We start from the raw sequence: 24,902 nt of genomic DNA, 5'->3' as shown, positions 1-24,902 counted from the left end.
CGAAATAATTGATGGAAAACAAAAACTGAATCGGCCGCCCCTCTCTCTCTCTCTCTCTCTCTCTTTGTATATATATAATCGGCATTCGTCTTCTGAAGTTAAGCGATGGGAAAATCCGCCCGGAGAATACATTGGCATTCGAGGTTCATCATCTAGACGAGAGGAAATTGGAATTAGTTCGTCGCTAATTTCATGGGCGTCTGGGAACAGAATCTGACAGTTATTGCAGGGTTATAAGAATAGATGGTAACCACCGTGAAAACAACGACCTGATGACCGGCTCTCCTGCTGATTACCATACAACGAGACAAGGGAACGAAAGAAGAGAGCTAGATTTTTATGTATATTAGCAGAGACAGCACTTGTCCTCGTCGTTGTATCTCGTTTAATTAACTCAATTATTATCTTGGACGGGTATTTGCCAAATCATTTTATTGGAGTCAGCGTTGTTCGCTCTTCTCGCGTCTCTGCTGAACTGACGGGTAAAATTTCAGGATCCAAGGAAGCCAAGAACTTCTGCCGCACGCAACACGCGGAAGTATGCACGGTGCCTTATTTGCTATTTTACAGCCCGGGACAACCCCAGCGGCGGAGCCATCGAGCAGAAGTTGCCCTTCCGATTCGAATGGAGATCACGCCTTATAGCTGCAACTCATTCCTAGCCGATTCCTCGATCACCGCTGTCAAACCAGGCACCGTGCCGTGCTTTACGAGCGGTTGAACAGAGACCGCCGCAGTGTCCGCCTGCTATCCGAGCTGGTTCCTTATCTGGCAGTTGTCGCGCTAACACGCTTTCGCACATTTGTACGGTAGCCTCTTTTTTTCTTCTTTTTTCTTACGTAGTTGTCGATTTGTCCGACGCTTGCCTTGCGGAAAACATATACGCTATTTCTGTGAGTTGAGCGTTCGATGTTAGATATTTGAGTGCGGTGGGAATGGAGTGTCAAATGAGGATCAAGAAAGAATACGCGTTACAAATCCTTAAATTGCAGCTCCAATCGAAAACGAAACCAAAATAATTGACTGGTTATGACCACAGCCCAAGTATTACGTCGAAGTGAAGCCGCGTACTTTACTAAAACCGATTTTAAAGATGCGATCAGCTGCTCTTTAGCAGGTGGCAAGCGCGTTAGCTTTTAGTCAGGCAATACTGGGCGACGGGTACCGCCGCGATAAGTGCATTTTAATAACAAAAAGGATATTGGAAGGCGGGGCTGGTGAAAATTATCTAGGGAGAATGGAATGATATACAACTGGCTAGCACAGCTGGGGACAGGTGGGACAAAGGAAAATTGGGACTGCATCCCGCGTGGCTCCGGCACAGTCTCAACCCTGTCCCCCAGTGGGTCTGGTGCTGGGGTAATGCCGACAAGGTTTGACCAGAGGAAAATTGGCTACTCCCTTGCCTGGGGGTGATGAGGAGGAGGAGGAGAGGCAGGGGGTGATGTTTTTAGTCTTTTTTTTTTTTTTTTTTTGCCCGATTCCCCAAAGGTCATCCTGGTAATATCCCACACCGGCTGGTGATAGTTACACCGCTGTTGAGGGAAAGCAAATTGGCTTAGAAGGGCGAAGGGACGAATCATACTTTTGGTTGTTAATTTCTAGGCTAGGTGGTGCAAGCTACCCCCAGTTATAAAGGGAACAGCCGTTAGCATCCATCCATCCATCCATCCAGCACCACCGTGAGGTCACGTCGCGAATTCGGATTCGGATTTAGGGCTAACCCCTTTGTATCGGGGGATCTCAATTAGGGCGCTGGTTCTAGCCACTCGTATTATTTTCCTTGCCCGTACAGCTGATGATCAGTGTTGCCTTCCATCTCTAGCAGATAGTGTCGGTTTTGCCATATAGACGCCCGGAATCAAACTTTGAGCCCCCGTCATATTTATAAAACTACACACAATATCGAAAACAAATTATACTTTGTAACTCGAAAACAGTCGTAATCCCAAATTCGAAAATATTGACCTTTAAAAATTTAGTATGGTGTTCTTTTTCACTGTGTCATTTATTCTTATTTCGCCGTAATTTATAGTACAATTGCCTTTATCGCGTGATGATATTTCTCATTGTGCAACTTATTAAACCTTTGAAGTGCGTGTAGTTCGAGCCATCACTTGAGACAAAGGCAGCTCTAGCTTTAGGTCTACCCTCTAATCGAACCAGAGATCGGCGTTCTGAAATCCCCGTGCCCTCTCCTCTCCCCCTCTCCCTCAGTTACTCGGCGCATTGATATCTTGAATCCGGTCTCGTGTCATGGGAACTATATTCCTTACTTTATCAAATAAGCATTTTATTGAAGAGCGATAGGTCCCAAGGGGGTACCTGTGGAATCCGTGATTTCTCAAGCTTTCGTTTTATTGAACTCCCATTTTGCTGTGTGGAGTAAATAACTGATTAATTGTTTAATACATATGTTTAATTCTCTTTCTGACATCATAGACATTTTTGTATGGAGTCACTGGATTATTACGCGTGACGGAAAAATCCGACGCAGCTTTCACTAACGTTCGATGCGTATGAATCTCTCGATTTACTCCAGTCCTCCACAAGAGAAAAGAAACGCGCCTGAGGAACTTGATATTATGAGCATTTATCAAAATAAGTGGGTTCTAATCGCACGACCGGAGAAAATATTGGACAGGATCGGCACCAATATCGTCGTACCTTGTGCCACACCCGAGAGAGAAAATGCGAGGTTGCCGAGCTCACATTTATCACACTCTGACAAAAATGGTAATTGTAATTCAAACAGATTTCTCCACATGGCTCGCGGTATGACGCCACATCGGCTGCCATTGTGGTGGGCCAGCTTCCACAGCCCAGCACGCACGTTTTCGTCGCTTCGGAAATCGAGCACGGCACGCGCCATATACACACAAACTTTGAAAATGGCACCGGCCAGAATCCCTTTTCTGGAATGAGGTATATACCGTATATGTTTCGTGGTTCTTTTCAGCAAGAGCAAGTAAGGAAATGACCACCAGCACGGTCCGATTAAGTCACACTTTAGGAATTGGGAAGTTTTAAATTAGGGGGCCACAGCGTTTCCGGTGCCCCGATCAGCTTGGGGTATCGCATTGCGTATGCGTGCAAGTTATGCGCATGCTCTTTCCGGCGCCCTTAGCTGCCGAAAGCGTCGGGGACCCTTATATGTCAAAACTTTCTATTGTTAGGCAGCCTTGGGTATCCCTTGTCTTGCCCCTCCTCACGCTTAGTAAAATTACGCCACGAACTTGTTTTAATTCTAACAGTCTAGTAAAAATGTAGTTTTCTTCTTTTTTTTTACGTTTAGAAAAATAGCAGTTGCAACGCAGTATACAAAACTTGCAGTAAGCGACTATGGTTAGAGCCGGGGACAGGTCAACGACCTCGCAGCTTTGCTCACAAGATGCGCAAAAGGGGATGAAGGAACTAGACATTCTGTTTTACGCACGCAGCCGCTACTGTCTCGCGAGCACTCGCCGTAATTTCAAGCGTTGGTCTACTACTAGTTTAGCTTGATGGCCTCATCCAAGCCTTGTCCTTTGTCCCGACAGGATTTATTTCCCTGTGATTCACGTGGTTCCTTCCCCCGGGAAAATAAAAATAATTAAAAGCACTTCATTGCAAATAACCAGAAGCTTTTTTTTTTTTTTTTCAAGGTTTGTTTTGTTAAAAGCACGGTGAAGAATTATAGTGAAATCTTGTAGGAAACATAAGGAAGTAATTCTTGAAGAGAAGCTAGACTGCCCTTTCGCCGCTTTCTCGCTTGTTCGAGCCCTTCTTTCTCGACCGTTGTTCGGCTCGGCCGTTTTCTTTCGTTAGTTTCTTACCAGTCAAGTTGCGAGTTGGAACCAAGTTCTCGGGTCCTCTCCCTCTCCTTCCACCGGTAACGAAATCAGTCTGTCGTCTGTCTCTACATACTTCGCATTTCGAAAGACACGTGTATCTATTTGAAGCGCCACGCTCGAAAGACGAAGCAGCAGCCGGCTCTCTCTCTCTCTCTCTCTCTCTCTCTCTCTCTCTCAAGAACCTTCTGTAAAGTGGGTCTCTTTGTCGCCTTCATCGTTCACACACAGAGTCGGTCAGCGAACACTGCACTAAATTCTGTAAACAAAAAAAAAACAAAAAAAACTTGTGGGAGGCAGAAAGAAGCAAGAAATCGAGACTCGGTGATGTGTTCAAGACTGGTGGTGTTGCGCTCCCAGTTCGAGGGGAAGGGGTGCCCTTGGGACCTCGCGGTTTTCCTTGGCACCTCGCCGCATTCAGCCAAGCACGAGTCCTGCTCGCGTAGCGTCTGGGAGGGAAAGAAAAAAAAAATAGATTGCGGACTCCTGGAGCCCGCAGACCTGCAGGAGCCAGCGGTCTGCGGCTGCGTCTGCTACTACAGTGTTGCAACGGATACAAGGGCCCTGGGTCAACAGCCAGCGGCCAGAACCCGCGTGAATTTGTTTCAGTCTGAACCCCGTGTTTAGTCTGATCACGCGCATCGGCCGAGGCTCTCAGGCGAAGAAAAAAAAAAAGTGAAAATCCCAAAAATCGGCAGAATAAGAGGAGAAAAGAAACAAAGGGAGAAGGGGGAGGGGAGAGCGATTATACTCATATAAATCGCAGCAATTCGTTGGCTTCTCTTCCCGTTTTTATTCCTTTTTTTTTTTTTTTTGTGCGTGCGACGGGCAGCTGCAGTTTGAGCTTTAGTTTTGTTGTTGCTTTTGAGAGGTCCTGGCTGCGGAGAAGGGGCAAATTTTCTAGTGCGGTGTGTAAGCTAAACATTTATTTAAAATCCTCGCCGCCGCTGGCCGCGTCGTAAAGTTCTTGGTCCCCTTCCCCCCCCCCCACCCCCCCCCCTTTCTATTCTTTCCTGGGATGAAGATCGATACGAACCAGAAATCTAGAGATGAGGGAAATTTGCGGCGCTTCGAAGACCGGGTTTCGTCTTCTGTTTCTCTTAAAGCTCCGAAGAGAGGGACGGGTTCTCCGGATCCCTCCTCCCGCCTTCTCGCAATGCACGCATTCCTACACATTCGAACGGGCACGGAAGTCCCCATTTTTTTGTTTCTTGTTGTTTTCTCGCAATAATTTAACTGTCTATCCCCCTTTCCTTCTCTCTCTCTCTCTCTAAGCGCGCGAGCGTTTATATTAGTGTTGTTTTACGCTGATCCTAATAACGAGAAGGGTTCCGGAACGTAACCTCGTTTACGTTGGCTCATCTTTCTTCGGCCTTGTGTTTGGCGAGACTTACCAGGAAGCCGCAGGCTGCTAGGGATAAGGCACACCCCAGTGCAGGCGCTCCACACTGATGCCGCATTCATTGGCGTTCTCGGCCGCGAAGCGCCGGGGCTGGCGGCATGATTTACGTTGACACGCCCGAATATTGAGCGGGCATGCACTCATCCCGCCGCCTATCAACCACCATCTCCACCGGGGTGGCGATGACGCGCTTCGGCGGGTCCGCCTTGTGTGTAGCGCGCTCGGTTGGGGAACGTCCTGCTGCCGTGGAATTGTTCCTTTAATATAGCTGCTGGTGGCAATTGGGTTCAAGGAAAGCACTCAATCTCCTCGTTGGGGTTCTGCTCCTGACAGTGTTTACTTGTTGCCGCCTTGGCACGTTGGCTCGTCAAATTAGTGTGGATATGGGATTGTTCGTGTGTTTACTTTTGAAGATGGACTTTTTCTTCGTTTATTACCCTTTTTTTTGTAGGATGAAGGCTGGGAAAAGGAAGGTTTGCGGCTTGGGGGAGCACGCATTTAATGATTGCCGATTTCTCAAAGGGACTATTTAGGCATAGGACGGTAAATCTTTTAAGCTTCGTGGGCGGTTTAATTTAACGACATACATGAAAGACAGGGGGAATGAAAAGGGGAAGGGGCTTTTCTCTCTCTCTCTCTCTCTCTCTCTCTATATATATATATATATATATATATATATATATATATATAGCTGAGAAGAAAAAAAACCCTTGGTGAAAAACAGCAACAACGGACGATTTAATCTTCGACGTTTCGGCCGGAGTCCGGCCGGCCTTCCTGACGAAGGCCGGACTCCGGCCGAAACGTCGAAGATTAAATCGTCCGTTGTTGCTGTTTTTCACCAAGGGTTTTTTTCTTCTCAGTTTTATACCCACGCCTTCGGCCTCCCGCCTCCATGCCCGTTATATATATATATATATATATATATATATATATATATATATATATATATATATATATATATATATATATATATATATATATAACTTGTAGGTTTCAAGAAGCTGCAGGGATCGAGGTCTATCTCTGGCCCTTGTTATCACTGCTTATCACCTAAGCAATAAAAAGAAAAAGGAGGAGGAAGCGGTTAGATTTTTTTTTTTTACGTTCTATATCTTACGCGGAAAACGCCATATCTATGTCGTTTTCATTATACGCACGACTTTTTTTTTTTTTTTTTTTTTTTGGGGGGGGGGGTGTGTGGTTGGTTGCCCCCCCCCCCCCCCCCCCCTCCAAACCAACCACCCAAAGAAAAAAAGAGATAATATTGGCGGGCACTGGTAATTGCCGCATAAATTAGGCCCCCCAATGAGGGCTTCCTGCCCAGCCAGTAAATTTTAAAGCAAGGTTTAATTCAACTAAAACACAGTAAAAAAATAAAAAAGCCCTTTTCTTGTTCGTGCCAACAGTGCCGAACCACGTACTTGTCATTTCTACCGAATCGTCGAGAGAAAAACGCTGGCCGAATTTCCTTCATACAGTGGGCACACAAACCTACATATTGTAAAGCAAACTTTGGGCTGCATATAAAAAAAAAAAAAGACGCCGTTAGCGATTTTGGTTTTCCAGGCTGTTCTGTCTTTTTTCGTGGTTTCCTCATTTATTTCCCCCTGTAGCTGTCTTCTTTTTTCCTTTTTTTTTTTTATTGAAGTTTCTATTTTTTACGTGCAGGTTTCGAACGCGTTATCCAAGCCGAACTATAAACCACCCCTTTCGCTCACCGTCAGGTCCCGGCAGGACCAAAGTTTGAACTATACAAAACATTTCGTTTCAATAAAAAAAAAAAAATAATGAAAATACTTTGTCGGAATGGTCGTGCGTAAAGCTATCTAGTTGAAACACCGCTATGTATTCTGTGGGCGGCTCGGCTATTCGCTGCGACGTCCTTCGCTTCTCCCGCTGATGTGACTGCTGCTGTGCTGGGATCCTCAAACCGCCTCTCGCATCTCGGTGCCCGAGCAGGGCGCACATTGTCAAGAAGAGCGCCGATTTCTTCCTCTCTGGAGCGTTGCCCTCTTGGTTGGGGTCAAAACTCCTCCAGACGTTTCTGAAGCTTCCGCGTTTTTTTTTTTTTTTTTGTTTTTGTTTTTGTTTTGTTTTGTTTCTTTGCCCCAGGCTGGAGACTCGCCTTCCGGGACAAATTGCAGCGCGCATTATAGCAGCGACGAGCGGAGAACTTGTGCGTTGTTCCACGCCGTGTGGGTGGGTGTGTGTGTGTGCGCGCGCGTTTTTTTTGTTTTTTTGTTTCTTTTTTCGGGGAGTTCGTTTGCCTTGGCATTGTGGACTTTAGCGAGATGACTTATTGACCCAACTATGTGTAAACTCCTAGTATTTTTGTGTGTGTTTTTCTTGTTTTGTTTTCTTGTGTGTGTGTGCGCGCGCTCGGCTACGCTCGATTATTTTTCTCGTTTTGTATCTCTCTTGTGAAAGATGGACCCCGAAATCGATTAGAAGAGCTTGAGGCCGCTTCCGTTCTTTCTGGGTGGAGCGCGCGGGACGGTCCTGAAACGGGCTTTCGTACTCCAAGAAACATTGTGTACGTTTTGGGCTGTCTTTCATACGGAAACCACGATGTCGTCATATTGCAATGTTTGAAGAACCCGAGTTTTCTTCGCTTTGATACGACGTGAAGAAAATAGAAGGGAAAGAAACAAACAAGGAAAACGCTATCACGTTTTTCAGAGGCTTGTGCTGGAGGATTTAACTGATCCGCCCACTTTAGCCGAGATGTTGTAATATCTGCCAAATTACAGCTCCGTGTGTTCTCGCCGCACCCCCTCGTGTTGGGGAGCTTTAGCAGATCGCAGTTTCCTAGAAGGATATAGGTGTCAGGAGCTCCGCGTGCTGCCCTTTCGAATCGTGCTTTATAACGCACGCTCCCTGAACGGTGTCGAGCAGATCGGTGCGGTCAAACACAACGTGCTCCCATTCTCTATTATCCAGGTGTAACAAGAAACTAAACTTCCATAACCGGCACGTGCTCCATTGTGCTCTACCTAAGTGATCTTTCAGCGGGTCCCACCCTATTACACCGAAATTCCTCACGCATATGTATTTTGATTTATGGTTTTCAGTACGCGCAACAAAGAAATAACAAGAAAAAAAAAAAAAAAACACCGAGCGTTCGCCGAATATCTTTTGGGACGGATCTACGGGCAAAAGGGTCCATAAATCAAATCGATCATTCGGCGTTTACGATGACACCTCGCTAAGAACTACATCGGGGATGATGGGAATATAAGCACATGTCACGATAACGAGCTGTATTTTCGAGGATATATGCTATCAGAAAGGCCCAGGTAACCACAGAAACGTTTCCTATGATGATACCGCTGCACTTTTTCTCGATTTCGTGCATCGCTGCTCGCTTATTTACGTAATATGTTTTCCCACTTTTACGTGCACCAGCTCTGAGCACGTGGAGCAAAAGCTCGCGCTGCAGAACAAAGTAATCCTGGGTTCAATCCCCACCCCTGCCCGTTTTGAGCTGGATGAGCATCGTACCGTCGCGCGGTCGTCTGTCACTACTGCGTGATGCACGTTCAAGACCCCAGTGCCTATCGGTCGTACTGCACTGTCTACATTTCTAGTCTACAGCTAAGACACCAGACACCCATTGAGACTGACTAACTTCCGGTTGTATACACGTACGCGCAACGTTATTTATGGGGATTTTAAACCCCCTCTTCTTTCGTCGGGAGCGGGAGTGAGCTCAGTGGCTATGCAGTACTATTGCTAAATAGAGAGAAAATGGGTTGCCGGTTTTTGAAACGTTGTCGCGTGATATCGCTACTTTCGAGCTCAGCCAATAGTCTCTACGGACGGGGATTCCTTTGGCGTGCCCGTATAAGGCATCCGGAACGAAAGGCTCTGCGTTTGCCTCCCTCCAGCTGTGTGCACACGCTGAAACGGTTGTTTGCGAAGCACTCTCGAAGAACGATGGCTTCTGTGAACCTAAGCTGACAGACTGTTTGCCCAAAGACGGCAGTCTAAAGACAGCAGTGCCGCACTATTGATTATTTTATGGACTTTTCTAAATGTCAATAGAGCTTGCGATACCTCCGGCCTCTGCTTCGCTTGGCCCTTGTGTCCACGATTCTATATGCGGGCTCCGACGAGTGGAGTTCCTGCTTGCAGAGCAGTTGCGGGAATTGTTACTTGGAGAGATTTGCGGCGACAAGCGGACCGATGCACGAGGCGATTCTAGGATCGGGTTTTCCTAACGGCGCTTCCTTCAGACGAGCAGTTTCTTTAGCACTACGTCAATTGCGAATAAGCTGCATTGGCATTCGTCAAGCGTTGCTTCGTTCTTAACCCGTTTAGTCATTTGCCGAGCATCGTGGGTAGAATTTTGGTAAATTAACTACAGTTGTAAACTGGAAACTTTTAAAGCAGGGGGCAATGTGAAAAACAATTAAGCGACAAAGGCACAGTCCCTGTTCGTATCACTTCGTATTTTGGCCCCCTTTTTTTTTGTGTTCAAAAGTTCAGCAGCTCGTTCGCCTTCTGTAGTTTTCCATCGCTACTGTGCTTCTGTTCCAGTGTTGCCTTATGGAAAATTAGCCACGAGGGTTTGGAAATCTGTTCAAATACTGCGTCTTTGGTGTCCTTGTTAAGAAGTCACTACGCCAGACAAAATCTGGTGAAATCTGGGAGAAAATGCCGCGAGACCCCAAGCACTTCAAAGCGCTGCCGGTGTCGCATTAATTAAACTACGCGTATACATCCAGCGTGCGGCGCCGCACGTATTCGGAAAAGCTTGTGAAGTAAGTCAACAGGCCAATTTCGGCGCTCTGATCGGGGCGTAGGCATTTATGTACGTCACATTGCCTGGTTTACGGAGGAAGGGGGGGGGGGGGGGGGGAGAAAGAGAGAGAAGGAGGGGAGTGATTCTCACGCTAGCTAGCTTCCATAGTGACCAGAGACAGAACTTGTCTCCGGTTACTATGGAAGTTCTTCACCAGCTCGCCTGTGTTTTTTACCCTTTCTTTTTGCCGGCTTCCAGATTTTCTTACCCGATATGCGTAAGCAAATCGTGGAGCCGCTAAAGACTAGCGCGAGAATCAGTGAGGCGCGTTCACCTAAGCTTCGCCTCCCCCCCCCCCCCCCCCCCCCCCCCGCTCTCTCTCTCTATCTCTCCCCGTAAACCAAGCGATATGACGTCCATGGAAACGCGCTAATCAGAGTGCCGAAACGTGCCTGTTGACTTACTTCACAAGCTTTTCCGAGTACGCTGGTGGCCCGAGCCGCTGCTCGACTGACGGAGAGCTGTAGAGCCCGAGAGTCACAGTTTGAAGAGGCCGGGCCAATAATACTGATAATAATAATAAATTTGTATTCAGGAACATTCATAAATTCATAGAGGAGTGCGGGGGCAATCAAAGCCAACAGTGGCTTGTGCGACGCCGCCCCCCCCCCCCCCCCCCCCCCAAAAAAAAAAAAAAGAAACAGGTGGAATGTCCAAGAACACAGTCAGTAAAAAATTAGCACAAAGAAAGCAGGGAACGGGAAAGAAAACGATCATAAAGCAGTTAGGAGTGCACAAGGCAGGATCACTAATATATACACAAATGCAAATGTAGTAAATATAGACACAATTGTGAAACGACCAAGAACAAAGGCAGTACAAAAATTCGCAAAAATAAAGCAATGTGGACGTGAAAAACAAGAATAAAGCAGTTAGGAGTGCACAAAACATGAATAACATGTACACAAATACATACGCGCTAAATATAAACATTGTTATGTAATCTCTCCTCCAGAAAGATGAAATTTCATACTTTTCTTCAGCTGGCTCAAAGAATTTGCCTGCAGAATTTCAGAGTGCAAATTGTTAAACGTCTCAGGCACATAATATTCGCGCGTATACCATATCGAGTACGGACAAAAGGAATTTTAAATGTTTCTTGAAAACGAAGGGAATGAGTAGGTACGTTTTCTCTTTTGAAATCATCAGACCAGAAGTAACGTTGGACAACAGTTCAAGTAAACAGACTTCTGAGACATGGGAATTGCAGGAAGTTAAACAGGTCACTGTCGTCAGGTATTTGCAAGCCGTAAGATACAGTTTTCAAAATATTTTTTTTTTAAATGCTATTTATTTTACCATGCCACTGGGCAGAACAGTTTCCAAACACTGTAATCCCATACCTTAACACTTATGCAAGTGTGTGTTAAGGTCACTCCTTAGCTTTGCACAAAGTGACACGAATTGAGCACTCCAAGTTAGGCCGCAGTCAAATAAAATTCCAAGGTACTTGACAGATTCAACATATTCCAACGAAACACACTTGCATGGTACACATTTTGAGTGATGTAAAACAAAAGGGAAATCCAGAGGCACGTATTTAAGGGGATTATGGAAACAGATAAGTTTAGTCTTATTTATGTTAACGTCCATAAGGTTTCGCTGAAACCAGTCCATGACTGTAGTCGCAGCACACTCTAGTGAGCGGGCGGCATTTTCGAAATTAAGATGTCGAGTGACTATTACGGTATCGTCCGCATATTGATAAAGCTTGGCTTCAGAGAGAGATGTTGAAATATCATTAACAAACAGATTAAATAGAAGTGGAGACAAAATTGAGCCCTGGGGTACCCCTGCTCTTAAGAGAGAGAGAGAGAGAAGTGTTGGAAGGAAAGGAAGCTCTTAACATTGTTCGCGGACTGCGGGACTCAGCTGCAATTACAAGTTGTGAGCTATTTAAAAGGTAATTGGACAGAAAAGAAAAAAACGGGCCACGAAAGCCGTAGCTATGCAGCTTTCTCAAGAGGACTGAATGGCTGACCGCATCAAACGCCTTCGATACGCCTAAAAAAAGGGCACAGCTAACAAGATTTCTTTCAAAACCGGAAAAGAGTAAATCAGAAAAGTCTTCCAGCAGAGGTTGAGTTCCTTTTCCCCGAATAAAACCAAACTGACTAGGTGAGAGGACATTATGCAGGTCTAGAAAGGATGACATAACTTGGAATACGTGTTTTTCTAGGATTTAAACAATAATTGGTAATATAGAAATTGGGCGGTAATTTTCAATCTTATTCGCTCCACCTCCTTTGTATAAGGGCCTTACAATAGCAGTTTGTAGTTCATCTGGAAGAACGCAACTCTAAATAAAGCCATTCAACATATGAAGCAATACATGCTCTATAACCTCATAATTTCCGCGGAGATCGGAAACTCGGATGCCGTCAATGCCTGGAGATTTGGAGGACTTGAAACTAAACAGTAACGAGTGAAGGTCGACGTCATTGAACGGTGGAAGAAAAGCAGAAGCTGCGACGACATTGTCGAAAGTGATGGAAAAATCTCTGCTTTTACCAGAAAAGGTTGTAAAAAAGAACTGTTGAAATCTCTTACAACAGTTGAAAGATTTGGACCGAAGTTTTTTTTTCGAAACGTTATCAACAGAGCTTGTAGAAGGGTTGCCACGAAACTCATTGACGAGAAGCCAAGTCTGTGTCATGTTCAAGCGAGACTCTGAAATTTTTTATGAAAATACTTTCGCTTTGCCGAGCGAATCATAGCATTTACCATGTTTCTGCAAATTTGATAGTTCGATTTAAGTACAGTATTACTAGGCGAACGCCTCTATCGAGCCCACAAGTTATTCTTTTCCGCTATTGCCGCCAAAATGTCTGCATTCAACCAGTAGTGATTAGGCCGACGTCTTTTAACGCAGATTACTTTTCTTGAGGAAACGTAAAACATATTAATGACCTGAGCGAACTTTTGGGATATGTCCGTGGAACTAACTGATTGAAGAAACCCATTCCAGTCGAAGGAAGAAACAAGACGATCAAATTTAGCGGTGTCAATAACAGATGTTCTAGTGCCCAGTACGCTATTTTGCGGGGGAGGGTTAACATTGGACCACCGACATGAAATAAAGTAATGATCCGCAAGCTTCTGTGTGATAATTGCTGACTGGACTCTTTGTGAACAAGTTCGGAGATTGATATGGTCTATGCATAATAATAATAATAATTTACAGAAAAGATGCCCGCAAGGGAGTACACATAGTCTAATAAAAACAGACCACCTTACTTTTTTTTTTTTCAACCGCCAACTGTTTCTATTTTTAAATAATTATAATAGGAGACAGAATAAGGTATTTTATTTTGTTTCTTCTACGACTATCCGAAGAAGAAAATGGTAGAACCGTAAATATTTTATCGTTCGTAGCCACTGAAACACTCGCCGGTTCAAAGTAATACATGATAGGTCTAAAGTTTTAAAAAAAATTGAGAGAGAACGCTGTCCCCTTATTTTACCGGTTTCGGTAAAGTGGCTGTGCGGTCATTCTCAGCCGTGCCTCAAAACCGCCGTTTATTTCGAGCGCTTTTTTTTTTTTTTTTTTTTTTGCGCACGGACATGTATTGTCCTTGAGCGAAGAAAGGACCCGAAAGAGTTCCACCCGAGTGTCCTTTCGGGGTTGGGGACAGTGTCGTTTCGCAGATTGAGCAGGGAGAAAACGGCCGCCCCTCTGACTGGCTTGCTCCGGGACCACCCTTGAGGCCCTGTGCCTTATTCACCTGTGCTGCAAAGTCGCGTGTCCGGCATTTCTCTTATGGTGGCTCACGCGAACCGTCACGCACGGTTAGCCCCAGAACACTCACACCACTCAGGGAAGAGCAGGTTTCCCGAACACACACAATGGTGCTTGCCCGAAGAAAACAGCAACAAAAAACGTGTGCTTGTTAATGAATTGTGTGATGTTTATAGGCCAACACACTGTTTGCCAAACAAGCCCGCGTTGCTCACACCGGGTTTGGGCACTGAGCTTGCACAGAAAGCAGATTCGCGTGAAGCGAAGCATCTGTGCATGCGCAGTGCCTACAGCAGCGCCACGGCAGTGGCGTGACGTCGGTGAGTTGAGTTGGTCTATAGACGGACACGCTGTTTACAAACAAGCCCGCGTTTGCCCACACCAGGTGTGGGCAGTGCGCTTGCGCACGAACGTAATTCACGTGAAGTGAAGCGTCTGCGCATGCGCAGTGCCGTCGACAGCGCCACCGCAGCTGCGTGATGTCAGGGCCGCGTGTTGGTCTATAGGCCGCGGGAAGTTAGTCATCCCCAGTGGGGGTCTGGTGTCTTTCTTTATATGGGAGCCAGTGCAGTACCACTGCTATAGCTTGGAGTTTGTAAAGTTACATCAGGCAGGTAGGGATTCACGACCACACGCCGGTGCGATGCTCATCCAGATCGAAGCGGACAGGGATATGGATTGCGCTGTGCGCTTCCCATGCACGAGCGTTGATGGAGCGGAGCTGTCAAAGAATAACGACCTCGTACTCGTAGCCCTAGTGGCGTATGAATAGGGCACGAAAGGATGTTCAAGATGGTTACTTGATCCATCTTTCTGAGGTCCGTCCAGAAATGTGCTAAGGTTTCAATGCGTGCGGCTGCAACTCCAGATTCGGGCGGCCGCCTCGTTTCTGTTCCGCCAGATAGGGAGCAGCAGGAGCTCTAAAATCAGAACACTACATGTCATCTCGCAAATAAACTGCTAGGAGAAAAGAAAAAAAAAAGGGTGGGGGGACGGTTAACTACGTAGAAGGTTTTCAAGCACCACGACCCGGTGCCCGAACATGCAGTGTCCTTGCGCTTCGGCCGCGGGCCGCCCTCGACCAGTTTTTGTGTGGCCGTGGATGACCACACGAGGCTCAGAGTGAGCGAGCGCAGATGGCCGCGGCAACCCTTTGCTTACTTAAAACAAGGAAGGAACAAAAACGTCGATGCTGACCCTCCCCACCTCGGCAACAGGACCAACAAGCGGCGGCTGCTCTCCGCCCGTTCAGCGGCCGACTGGCTTGGGACATCCTGCATGCCACATGGCAGACAATGTTCTCCTTTATTTACGTGGTGCGAGGCAAATGAGAGCGGGAACCTATAATTAGTGAGCAAATTAGGTCTCTCGTTTGAGGCTGTGTAATTGAAAAGCTACTTTTTTGAGGAGACAGGCAGATGGAGGGCACGCCTCTTGATTGTATTGTATCTCCAAATACCGAATGTCAAAAATGCCACCTAAGCTATAAAAAAAAAAAAAAAGCACATGAAACATTATGGTCAGTATTCCAGCGCAGAGATGTGTGGGTCAATGTATTTTCTGCGCCTCGTCACCCGGTGTAAAATACCTGCGTACGAATTCTCAGTTTATCAAATATAGCAGTCGAGATACCCGCAATATATGACACAGCCCTGTTGCCATCTTTGTCTATTGGGCTGTCAAATGCCTTCTGAGCATGTGCAGTAGCTTTCTTCCGCTGAGTATCAGACGGCGCGGATGCGTTCACAAATCACAGCTCACTGACTGTGCCTTTAATGCCCGGGTGATAAGCTCTGGAAACGTCTATAGCCATCGATCGCTGTAGAACATAAATCCATGTTTTTCATTGGGACGGGACCTCCCAGGTGGAAATTAACAATCATCTCGCCTCCCCGCCCCCCTTTATTTTTCATCTATAGTATCTAGATAGCAATGATTGCCTCCCTACGTGGTCTGCGAGGTGAAGTACACGCATCGCCATCTTAATGCGAAAGCATTAACAGTCCCATGGAGCGAACCGGCGTTATTAGCTTTTGAAGCCGCGCCAAACGTCACCTAAATTCCCCTGTCTCAGGGAGCGAAGCCTGTAGTCTGTGGCAGATGGAAAACTCTGATTGGCTGGCGCGCGGTAGTTCCAAGGAAAGCCACCCCACAGAGAAGCCCTCTCCATGGCGCAGCGGCCCGGCCGCCGGTAAGAAGGAGAGGGTGGCAGAGCCCACCTGGGCAGTCTCCGCAGAGGACGCTCGGCCGGGCTCAGCGCGGCGCACAGCTTGTGGGAATACGCTACGTGTACGAATGCTTTCGCATTCCTACACGTTAGCAGTCTTAAGTGCCTTTGTAGTTTCTATTGCCGAAATTCATTGAAGGCTACTGTCTAAACCCACATTTTCTATCAGTCAACGGGATAAGTTAATTAATCCGATGAAGACAACGCGCCGTGTCTGTCGGAATAATTCGAAGACCCGCTATAGCATCGCAACCTAGTTGGCGCCACTTTTAAAACACTTAAACACTCGCAGTGCCTGTTTTGCGATTTAACTTTATCAGCATATTCTTGGTATTGCATGATATTTTCTGGAGTTAAACACAAGATTTAATCACTTCATCATTTCCTGCGGGACTTACTTTAGCGGAAAATACTAAATGTGCAATTGAGGAGCAACAGGGAGTTTCATTTGTTGGCACCTTAGACGAAGACATCTCCTGGAGCGACAAATAGCGTCGGTTCTTCTCTCATAACACGGTGTCTTCGACAAGGTGCCCATGCCTTGCGGCAGCGGCGTATACCCGAGTGGCGCATTCAGTCGATTTGTATTTGTTCCCGAGGGAAACAAAGGTTATTCTGCAGGAATTTTGCTTTAGATTTACTTCCCGGTTGATGCAAAGCGTGTTTGGTGGCGCGTATATGATGACTGGATTACTCATTGCACCCTTGTGGCTCGTCTTCCGCAGCCGGACAAACTAATGAAAATGCGGAGGTGGACAGCCGTTGGCTCCCGGAGGAGCGTCTTATGCACACGCTGGCGGTTTCGTCGTGAACTCGCCAAAAGCGTGCAAAGACGTTTCCTTCGAGCACACCGCGAGAGCACGGCCGGGCCAGCTCGTGTGGCCCCTCTTTAGGCGGCAGGCGTTCCCTTTCGGACTTATAAACGCCGAAGAACACCCGCGAGAGGAGAAGAAAAAAAAAATGCGCTTGAACCTCCCTTGCCGAGGTGTCGACAGAAGCGCGCGTTCTCCTCGTTTGAAGGGACGGGAAAAGAAATGGCCGCGCTGCTAAAATAACCCGGCTTCATAACTCTTTGTCGTTCGCTCGGCGTTCTCGAAGGCTGGTAATTGGTGGACCCCGTCCCGGGCTCTGGCAATGCCGAGAGCGGGGGGACGGCCAACGGGGATGGAAACGGTGACGACGTCGCTCCGAAACAGACACCGGGTGGAGAGACAGGCTCCTGCTGGGAACCGATGCGCGCCGACGAAAGAGAACGATAAATACCGGGGCCGACATAATTTACAAATTGGCGGCGCTTGTCGTGGCTTTCGCTACGACGAATTCTTAGGTTCCGCGCGGAGCGGACCGGGCGGCGAGAGGTCCCGACGGACGCGCAGCGAGCGAGCGGCAGCCCTCTCGGGCGAGCGAACCCCCCGCATTTAGGGCCCTGGTGAGAGGCAGAGAGCCTTTCTGTCGTCCCAGGGCCCCAGGGATGCCCGGTCCCACCGCGTTGACCTCCGCCCCCGGCCGTCACCGGGAGGTCGCCCATTTGGAACTGCTTTCGCAAACGCAATATGAATTGCATCGGCCGCGTCTGCCCGCTGGGGGCCCCGCGCGGGCCCCGTGAGCGGATACCTGAGGAGGAGCGGCCGGGGTGGCCGGCGATTGAGTTGCACGGCTCTGGCAGCAGCGGGGGATGTTCGACGAGTGGGATGGATGTCTTGCCGGTCGGAGTTTACGATCAGCACGCGGGACCACCCGTGAGCTGGTCGGCCTGTGTGGCGATTGGCTACCGCGCTTGACAGGGCGGAGGGGACGGCCTCGCAGCGTGCTGTCTCGTGGCTGCGCGCGGGACCCGCTGGCGTGAGCCGCGCTGCGGGCGCGCTCGCTTTGAGCTGGGCCCCGGCGTTGTTACACCCGGCCGCTGAAGAGCGATCGCGAATCCACGCTTGGCTGCTTCGCGATGGATCCGCCGCCGGCCTGATGGGGAATGGTCGTGGCCAATTCCGTGCCGCGATTCCCAGACCGTGCGGGTCTTTCTTTTGTGTTCCGCTGCGGTAAATAAAGGCAACCAGCGCCACGTACTTCGGGGGCATCGATTTTGCTTTGTTTCGGTGGGTTCTTTCGTGCGCTGTTCTTGATTTGCTCGGAGGCTGCCACGTAATGCGTGGTATTGTGACGTGTGTGCGTGTTTCGCCGCTTTTTCTTTCTTTTTCCTTGGCCGTCAAGCGCGTTCTCCGATGAAAAAGTTTATGAAACACTTTTTTTTTTTTTTTCTTTTCTAGTAGGTTTCAGTAGGATGCATCCTTGAAGGTACTATTTCTCTAGATGTGCTGCTGGCACAGTGTTTATGCCCGAGAGGGGCGTCGAAGCGTTAGAAGTCAATGGAACATACAACTAGCCAACCAATGGAACCCGAATGAAACGTGCTGTGACAACACAGTCGTCTGGCAAATACAAAGAAACTAATTCGTATAAGTGTTGACAAATCACTTTGGCCGCGAGTGTAAGCGGGCTGAAGACACGGGTTTGCTCAGGCTCGTTGTTGTCGGAGAGCTTTCTACAACAGTCCCTTTAATACAATCTAGATTGCTTATCTGGATGAGTCGCATTGGCAGTATGACCGGTTACCATGTGCTTAGTGTTCAACGTGTTACGCAGTTGGGACAAGCGAACGACAGAGTAACACGCGACAGAGTAACGCGCTTCTAGATACATCCATTCATTTCATACAACAGCAAAACATTGCCTAAACGTCCCCAAAATATATAGCCTAGCTCTCTAAGCCTCCTTACGTTTAAAGATATATTCATTACAGAAACGTTCTTTGAAACGATGAGAACAGCGCACACAAAAGGCGGCCGCGAAAGAATGGAGAACACACACAGCGCTGTCTTGCAACTCGAGTACAAGACATCGCTGTGTGTGTTCTTTCGTTCGCAGTCGTCTTTTGTATACGCTGTTCTCATCGTTTGAAAGCATGCTCCACCAACTATATCAAGCTTCGTTGTTAACAAGTTTCATTACAGGAAGTTTGTAATTCTCCTCGTTGTCCTTTAGATGATACCTAGTTATCAGCTTCCAACTATCTATTTTTTTTTTTTTTTTTTTGCCTGACGTTGATTCTTAAAAGGATTGTCCGGTAAACAGATCAGCATAATATACGAATTTTCAGTTCTCCGCCACACAAGTAGGTCATTTTTAAACAGGGCCCAACTGTTCAGATTGCGCCTGCAAAACACACAGCCTTTTCGTTGGCAACAGTGGAAGCTCTGACTTAAGATCACGCAAAAAGAGCCACGACAGCTCTTGACTACTGTCTCAGTAAAATAACTCGTTCTAAGAAAAACAAGATTTACGCTACTGAGGGCAGCTCAATTCTTCGACTATGGTTTCTGTACGCACCGTCGACCATGTTGATCAAAACCGGGAATAAGTCAACGCCCGCGACTCTGACGTTACCATGCCTGATGTGACGTCACTACACGACCAGACATGCATACTTGCGAAATTTGACGTGAAGTTTCGTATTGACGTTCATATTTGATATACCAAATGTTCGGGCGTTTTTTAAAGAAATAAATATTACATGCTACTATATTTAGGCCCCCTCTACGTGACCAGTGCAAAACTTTAGTTACTTCCGGATATCACCGGACAATCCCTTCACAATTATATACAACCGTGAGTGTTGCACACGTCTGATCATTTTTACAGCACATGCGGCGTCAGAGCGGACAGGAGTGAAACTCTGGTTGAAAAAACCCCGAGACTGTGGGTAAACGACACAACACTCAAAAGCCTTCCGATTCCCTTTAGAATAGGCGTTGTTCTTCAATAATCTACCGCCATTGGGGCTTGTGCGCTATCAATGCCATCATTATGCTGCAATTCGCTCTTTCTCGCGTGATTTGAAACCTGGTGGCGCCAGTGTGCAAACAGCCCCCCCCCCCCCCCCCCCCCTTCCCACCGCAACCACTTCCGGTGTTGAACTACACGGCGGGTTTCGTAGTATTTGCGGAATCAAATATATACTCTATCTTCTGGAAATGGCCACTTATAGCACCGTCAGACCAATTCACTGTTATGATAAAATAATGATGAGTAAAAAATTAGGAACTATACGTGAACCGGAAGTGGGCCGAGGCTACCCAATAGATGGCGCCAAAAGGGGGCGAATAAAAGGCGACATTCGTTCATTGGAGCAGAAAACACGTAGTAAGACCAGTCTGCACTGCACGTGACAACGCTCAATTTCGCGTGGTCCCATTTTCATGCGATCACTAACGCCCCTTTGAATTTGAAGAGCAAGTGTTTAAGGTGCACCGACAAGCAAAACGGCGAGTATCGCGGCACGTGTAGCAAAAAGTGAAGTTAATGACACGATGAAGATAATCTCGCCGAAGATGTTCCGCTGGAAGGTTTTGAGAGCCCAAGAAGGCACGCGCACCGCTGCTCGTATTTCTTCTGGTTATGTCTGTAAATTCCCGACGCCGCCTGATTTGCTCCGATGGTGTCGTACAATTCGCAATTGTATACACTTCAAAAATGTTGAAATCGATTTTTTTTTATTATTTCTTTTGTCGGGATTTTGTCTAGAATCCACATGTATCGCTAACAGCCACTCTTCTCTGCCTCTTCCCCAAGGTGGCAAACGATCGGACTACCTGAATGGTAAATGTCTCATCGGCCAGGAGGTTTTCGACCATGCGGCTACATGGCCGTACGACCAGTGCACCAACTGCGAATGCCAGGTATGTCCTAGTTGTCGGCTATAAGTAGACCTGACTGATAGCACGTGCCACCGAAACAACCCTCTGCGTGGATATTTATCGCTGGGTTAGGGCACTGCTGACGGTCAGTGTAATCTTGTGAACATACTTTTCGTATATATTTTGAAGAAAAGCAGTGGTTTCAAAATAGAATGCAACTCTATTAGAGACTGTCATGCAATCTTGCATGTAACTCTAGTAGAATAAAAAATGCGGTGGCAGTTGAAGCGACAAACCATATCGCAGTGATATCGACAAACAAGGAAGTTACAGTGGCTTCGGAAAGTTTGCGAGGAATCCATGTACCACCACGTGCATTAAATTCGCATCGCTGATGAAATAACCTCGAAATTACAAATTTGGAAAATAATCGTAAACTACAAAACATTACAAAATGTGCGCATATTTCGGTGCTTTGGACTAGGGCTGGGCACTTAATCGATTAATCTACCTATTAATCGATAAATGCTTTAATCGCAATTAATTTTTAAGCGATTAAATTTTGGCTAAAAATCAAGTAAAGATGCAACGCTTTCACCACGCAGACGAGGACGTGTACACCTGTATGGAGCTAAACTTTAGGTGAAATTTGGACTTAAAGTAAACTGTAAGAGCGAGTTTTGTAACTCCAAACATGTGAAGGTTATTCACGTCTCCTGCTCGTTGCTCGCCCTCTCACGGCGGAAACGGGAAGCGCTCTTGTGAGGATCCCCCGGTTCTCCTGTTCAGCAGGCACGGCGGAACTGCTTGAAAATCATGACTCGCGGAATGTCATTTTTGAATGCAAACAACATTCTCCATTGTCCCAGTGTAGTGCTGCAGCCGGTATGAGATTGTGCATTACTATATTCGCGACTCCAGCAAAACGGCCGCCACCAAGCGGGAAAACCGGGAACCAGCTGGACCAGGTCCGCGTCTCTGGTGGCTTTCGCGGACATGTGTTGTCGGCGCGGTGGCGAACAATGTAATTTGACGAAGGTCCGAAAATTTCTTAAGTTTGCATGAGTGTTTATTAGTATGGTGAAGACTCAGTAGATTGTTTCCTTCCATCACGTGCATGAAAGCCCGTTTACTCCACAACACACGGTCGCGTGCTTTCGATTTCCTGGATGGGGAGGAATCACGGAAAAAAGTTTTGATTTTTTGTCTGTCTCGAATCACATTCAAAGTGACGACTACTTGGTAACTGATAAGTGGTTTCTTTATAAGGATGTAGAACAGTGGTCTGAGGACGACAGACGACGTGTTTCACTGGAGGGAACACCAATGTTGCAGTCAAGTGAATGAGAAGGTTCGATAGATGCTTTTCTTGAGTTTGGTTGTGTTCGATTAGCTCCAAGTTAGAGCCACCCACGCCGGTCGGTGCGTTGGCTATTCATCTTGACTGCTTTTCGCCGAAAAAGCCTCTGGACCACACTGAAGGAGTTGGGCTGATTTTGCAATTACTTGATTCAGGAAAACCTGCTCGCTGCATACGATTAATGATTGAAATCATCTGGTTTCAAAAGGTGAGGGACGCGTCTCGCAATGTTAGAAGCTGTCACGGCATTATGATCTATCGCGCCTCCAATATTTATATTACAACCCCGTCGAAGCCAGCAGCAATATACGTCTACATATAGCTCAGGTTGTCTGGCTACAAAAATACTCAATTTCTTCGTTCAGGATTCGAAGTCAAGTTCAATGCAGAGAGGTTCTGCGTGAATCTCCGGTGAAGACTCTCTTCAGTTTGTCCGCATTCGTGTCCGTGCTAGCGGTTAGAATCATTTGGCTAAGTTTAAGTAGTAGCTCTCTGTCTGTCAAATATACTTTTATTCAGCAGTTCACCTAATAGCTAGTCAACTAAGCTCATATTTCAACCCGAAGAATATACTAATATCGCTTCAGTGGGACCATAGCACGTAATATAATACATAACCCGGTCGTCAAAATGACTTCTCGATTGCTACTAAAACATTAATTGAAATACTAGTATCAGCTGCTTAGTGGGGCGCCAGCGGGTTAACATGCTCCCTGGCTCGAGAAGCGCTTGCTTAATTTTCGTAATTCCCTGCAGCATGTGTTGTTGACCGAGCAGACGACTGGAACTCTTTCTTAAACGCGGATACGCACAAAAGCTCGATTTCGCGGACAGATAAGTCGCATTGTCGAGGCATGCGAGTTAGCTGAAAATTACTCTCGGTGGAACAATTCTGTAGTCATCGCCGCTTTCCTTAGCTGATCAAAACTGATTAGAGTCTATTACCGTCTCTTCGGAGCCCATAGTTTCGGTTTTGAAGGAAATCTCCTAAACGAAAGTTTGACAGGAAAATAACAAAAACACCGGGAAAACGAAACTATGGTCTGCAAGTTCATGCGCACCGGCTACACTTAACCGTCTCAGTTCAAGAACCTATAAAATTGGGCATTAAACAAAAGAAAATCGTTTAAATTGAATGCGCCACCCGTTCAGGCGGCCCGGCCGGGCCGACGCGACCTGGACCCAGCCGCCATGTTTATTTGGTGGTGGCGCCCCCTATAGGTCGCTGGATTCGCGAATAGAGAGTTTTAGTATTGAATATAAAAGCAAACGCAAGCGCCTTGCGTTTGTGTTAGAGTTAAGCCTAGCCCACATGGCGCGTTTTTTAGCGCGTCTAGACGCGCGTCTCGGCTTGGCGCGCGCGCTAAGCAGGACGCGTGCGCCCAGTCAAACCACACGCAGCGCTACCGGGCAGCGCTTCGCGTCTGCGTTTCCGAAGCGTCTGCCCAATGTAGCCAGACGCGCTTAAGCAACAGAATCTAATTTTAAATAGAAATTGCGCGGTAAGTGATGGCTACATGCCGTAATATTTAGTTTTAGTAATAGTAAGCACTCATTTTTATTACAGCAATCGCAATGAAGCTCAATTTAACTAATTTTCATCCTTTTTAGTGCGTACGCTTCATCCACGTTTTGATACGCCATTGGCATCACCATCGCCCGCGCCAAAACATTCACAGCTGGCCGCTGGCCGCTACAGAGGTTACGTTGTTGCGGTTGCTGCCGGTAGTATTAATTTTGTACCTTTGTCTCTCGGTGTCCTTGTATTCTTTACACTTGGCCTGCCAGAGTGCAGGACGCTTTTGTACTTCGCTAGGTCCTCTCTGTTCCGCTGAAGCAGCGTCAGCCTCTCCAGCTGGAGCAGGGAGGATTCCCTGGACTTTTGTAAGGTATGGTAAACTGATATCCGCGGGCGGAAAGACGTAACTACCCATGCTCGCCCTGCTGCTAGCGTTGGCAGGGCCTAAAAGCCTTTTTTTATTTAAGGCCGCGAGCGTAAAAATTTCGTAAACTCCGCCCGCGCGGGTGTGCGTGTGTGCGTGCGCGTGTGCGCTCTGCCTTGGAATGGCACAGGGCTGTTACCCGTTTTTGTATGTGCATCTTCCTGTTTTGAGTGTTTTTATTTATTTTCCTCTCCCGTATCCCTTTCCATACTTGGCGGCGTGCTAGCAGGACCACCTGCGGGTCTCAACCTTTCTGCCTAGCTTCGCACGCTGCCGAGTGGGTATCGCAATATGTGCAAATAAAAAGTATTATTATTATTATTATTATTATTATTATTGCCTTTGTCGCGAGGTCCGTGGCGAAAACTACAGTCGTACAGTGACGAAAACAGTGGAGACAATTCAAACGCTCCTTGCAACTAGTGGACACGGCCGTTCATCGGTTGTTGCCTTCTGGACGCAGCGCGAGACGCGACGCCTGGACGCAAAATATCTGGCTCCTCCAGATACGCCGGAATGCGCCTAAAAACGCTGCGTTTCGTCCCGGCGCCGGAAGTGACGTCAAAGCGCAGGCGCAGACGCGACGCAGACGCGGAGAAAAACGCGCCATGTGGGCTAGCCTTTACGTATTCCCCGCTGCGTATGCGCGCGTTCGCCATGCGCCAATCGAAGAACGCAATCTAGGGATCCGCGCACGGGCAGTGTGAAACAACAACGTTAACGCAAACACACAGTGCATGCGTTCGCTGGTATGCGCAATACTAAAACTCAGTACTGTTACACCGGTTTTCCAACGCCAACGAAACGTGCTGCAGTGAGCAGACGTGCAAGCGGGTAGGCATTCCTTCGAATTGGGAAGGCTGAGATTGGCAAAACAACGGTGCGTAAAAATTAAAGAAAATA

At 47.3% G+C, this 24,902-nt stretch overlaps 1 protein-coding gene across 1 annotated transcript in view; it reads left to right on the top strand.

The window, feature by feature from the left end:
* Positions 1–24,902, top strand: part of LOC8030154 (BMP-binding endothelial regulator protein) — a 251,568-nt gene that overhangs the window by 180,253 nt on the left and 46,413 nt on the right. Inside the window, exon 8 of the mRNA XM_029971089.4 lies at positions 20,632–20,738. Within this exon, the coding sequence (XP_029826949.2) occupies positions 20,632–20,738 (107 nt within the window). The remainder of the gene's footprint in view (positions 1–20,631; positions 20,739–24,902) is intronic.

The sequence above is a fragment of the Ixodes scapularis genome, unplaced genomic scaffold (assembly GCF_016920785.2).
Source record: "Ixodes scapularis isolate PalLabHiFi unplaced genomic scaffold, ASM1692078v2 PGA_scaffold9__187_contigs__length_104089568, whole genome shotgun sequence".
In the NCBI taxonomy this organism is placed as follows: Eukaryota; Metazoa; Arthropoda; class Arachnida; order Ixodida; family Ixodidae; genus Ixodes; species Ixodes scapularis.
Note: the sequence above shows the minus strand (reverse complement) of the source record. Positions and strands in the feature narration are given on the sequence as shown.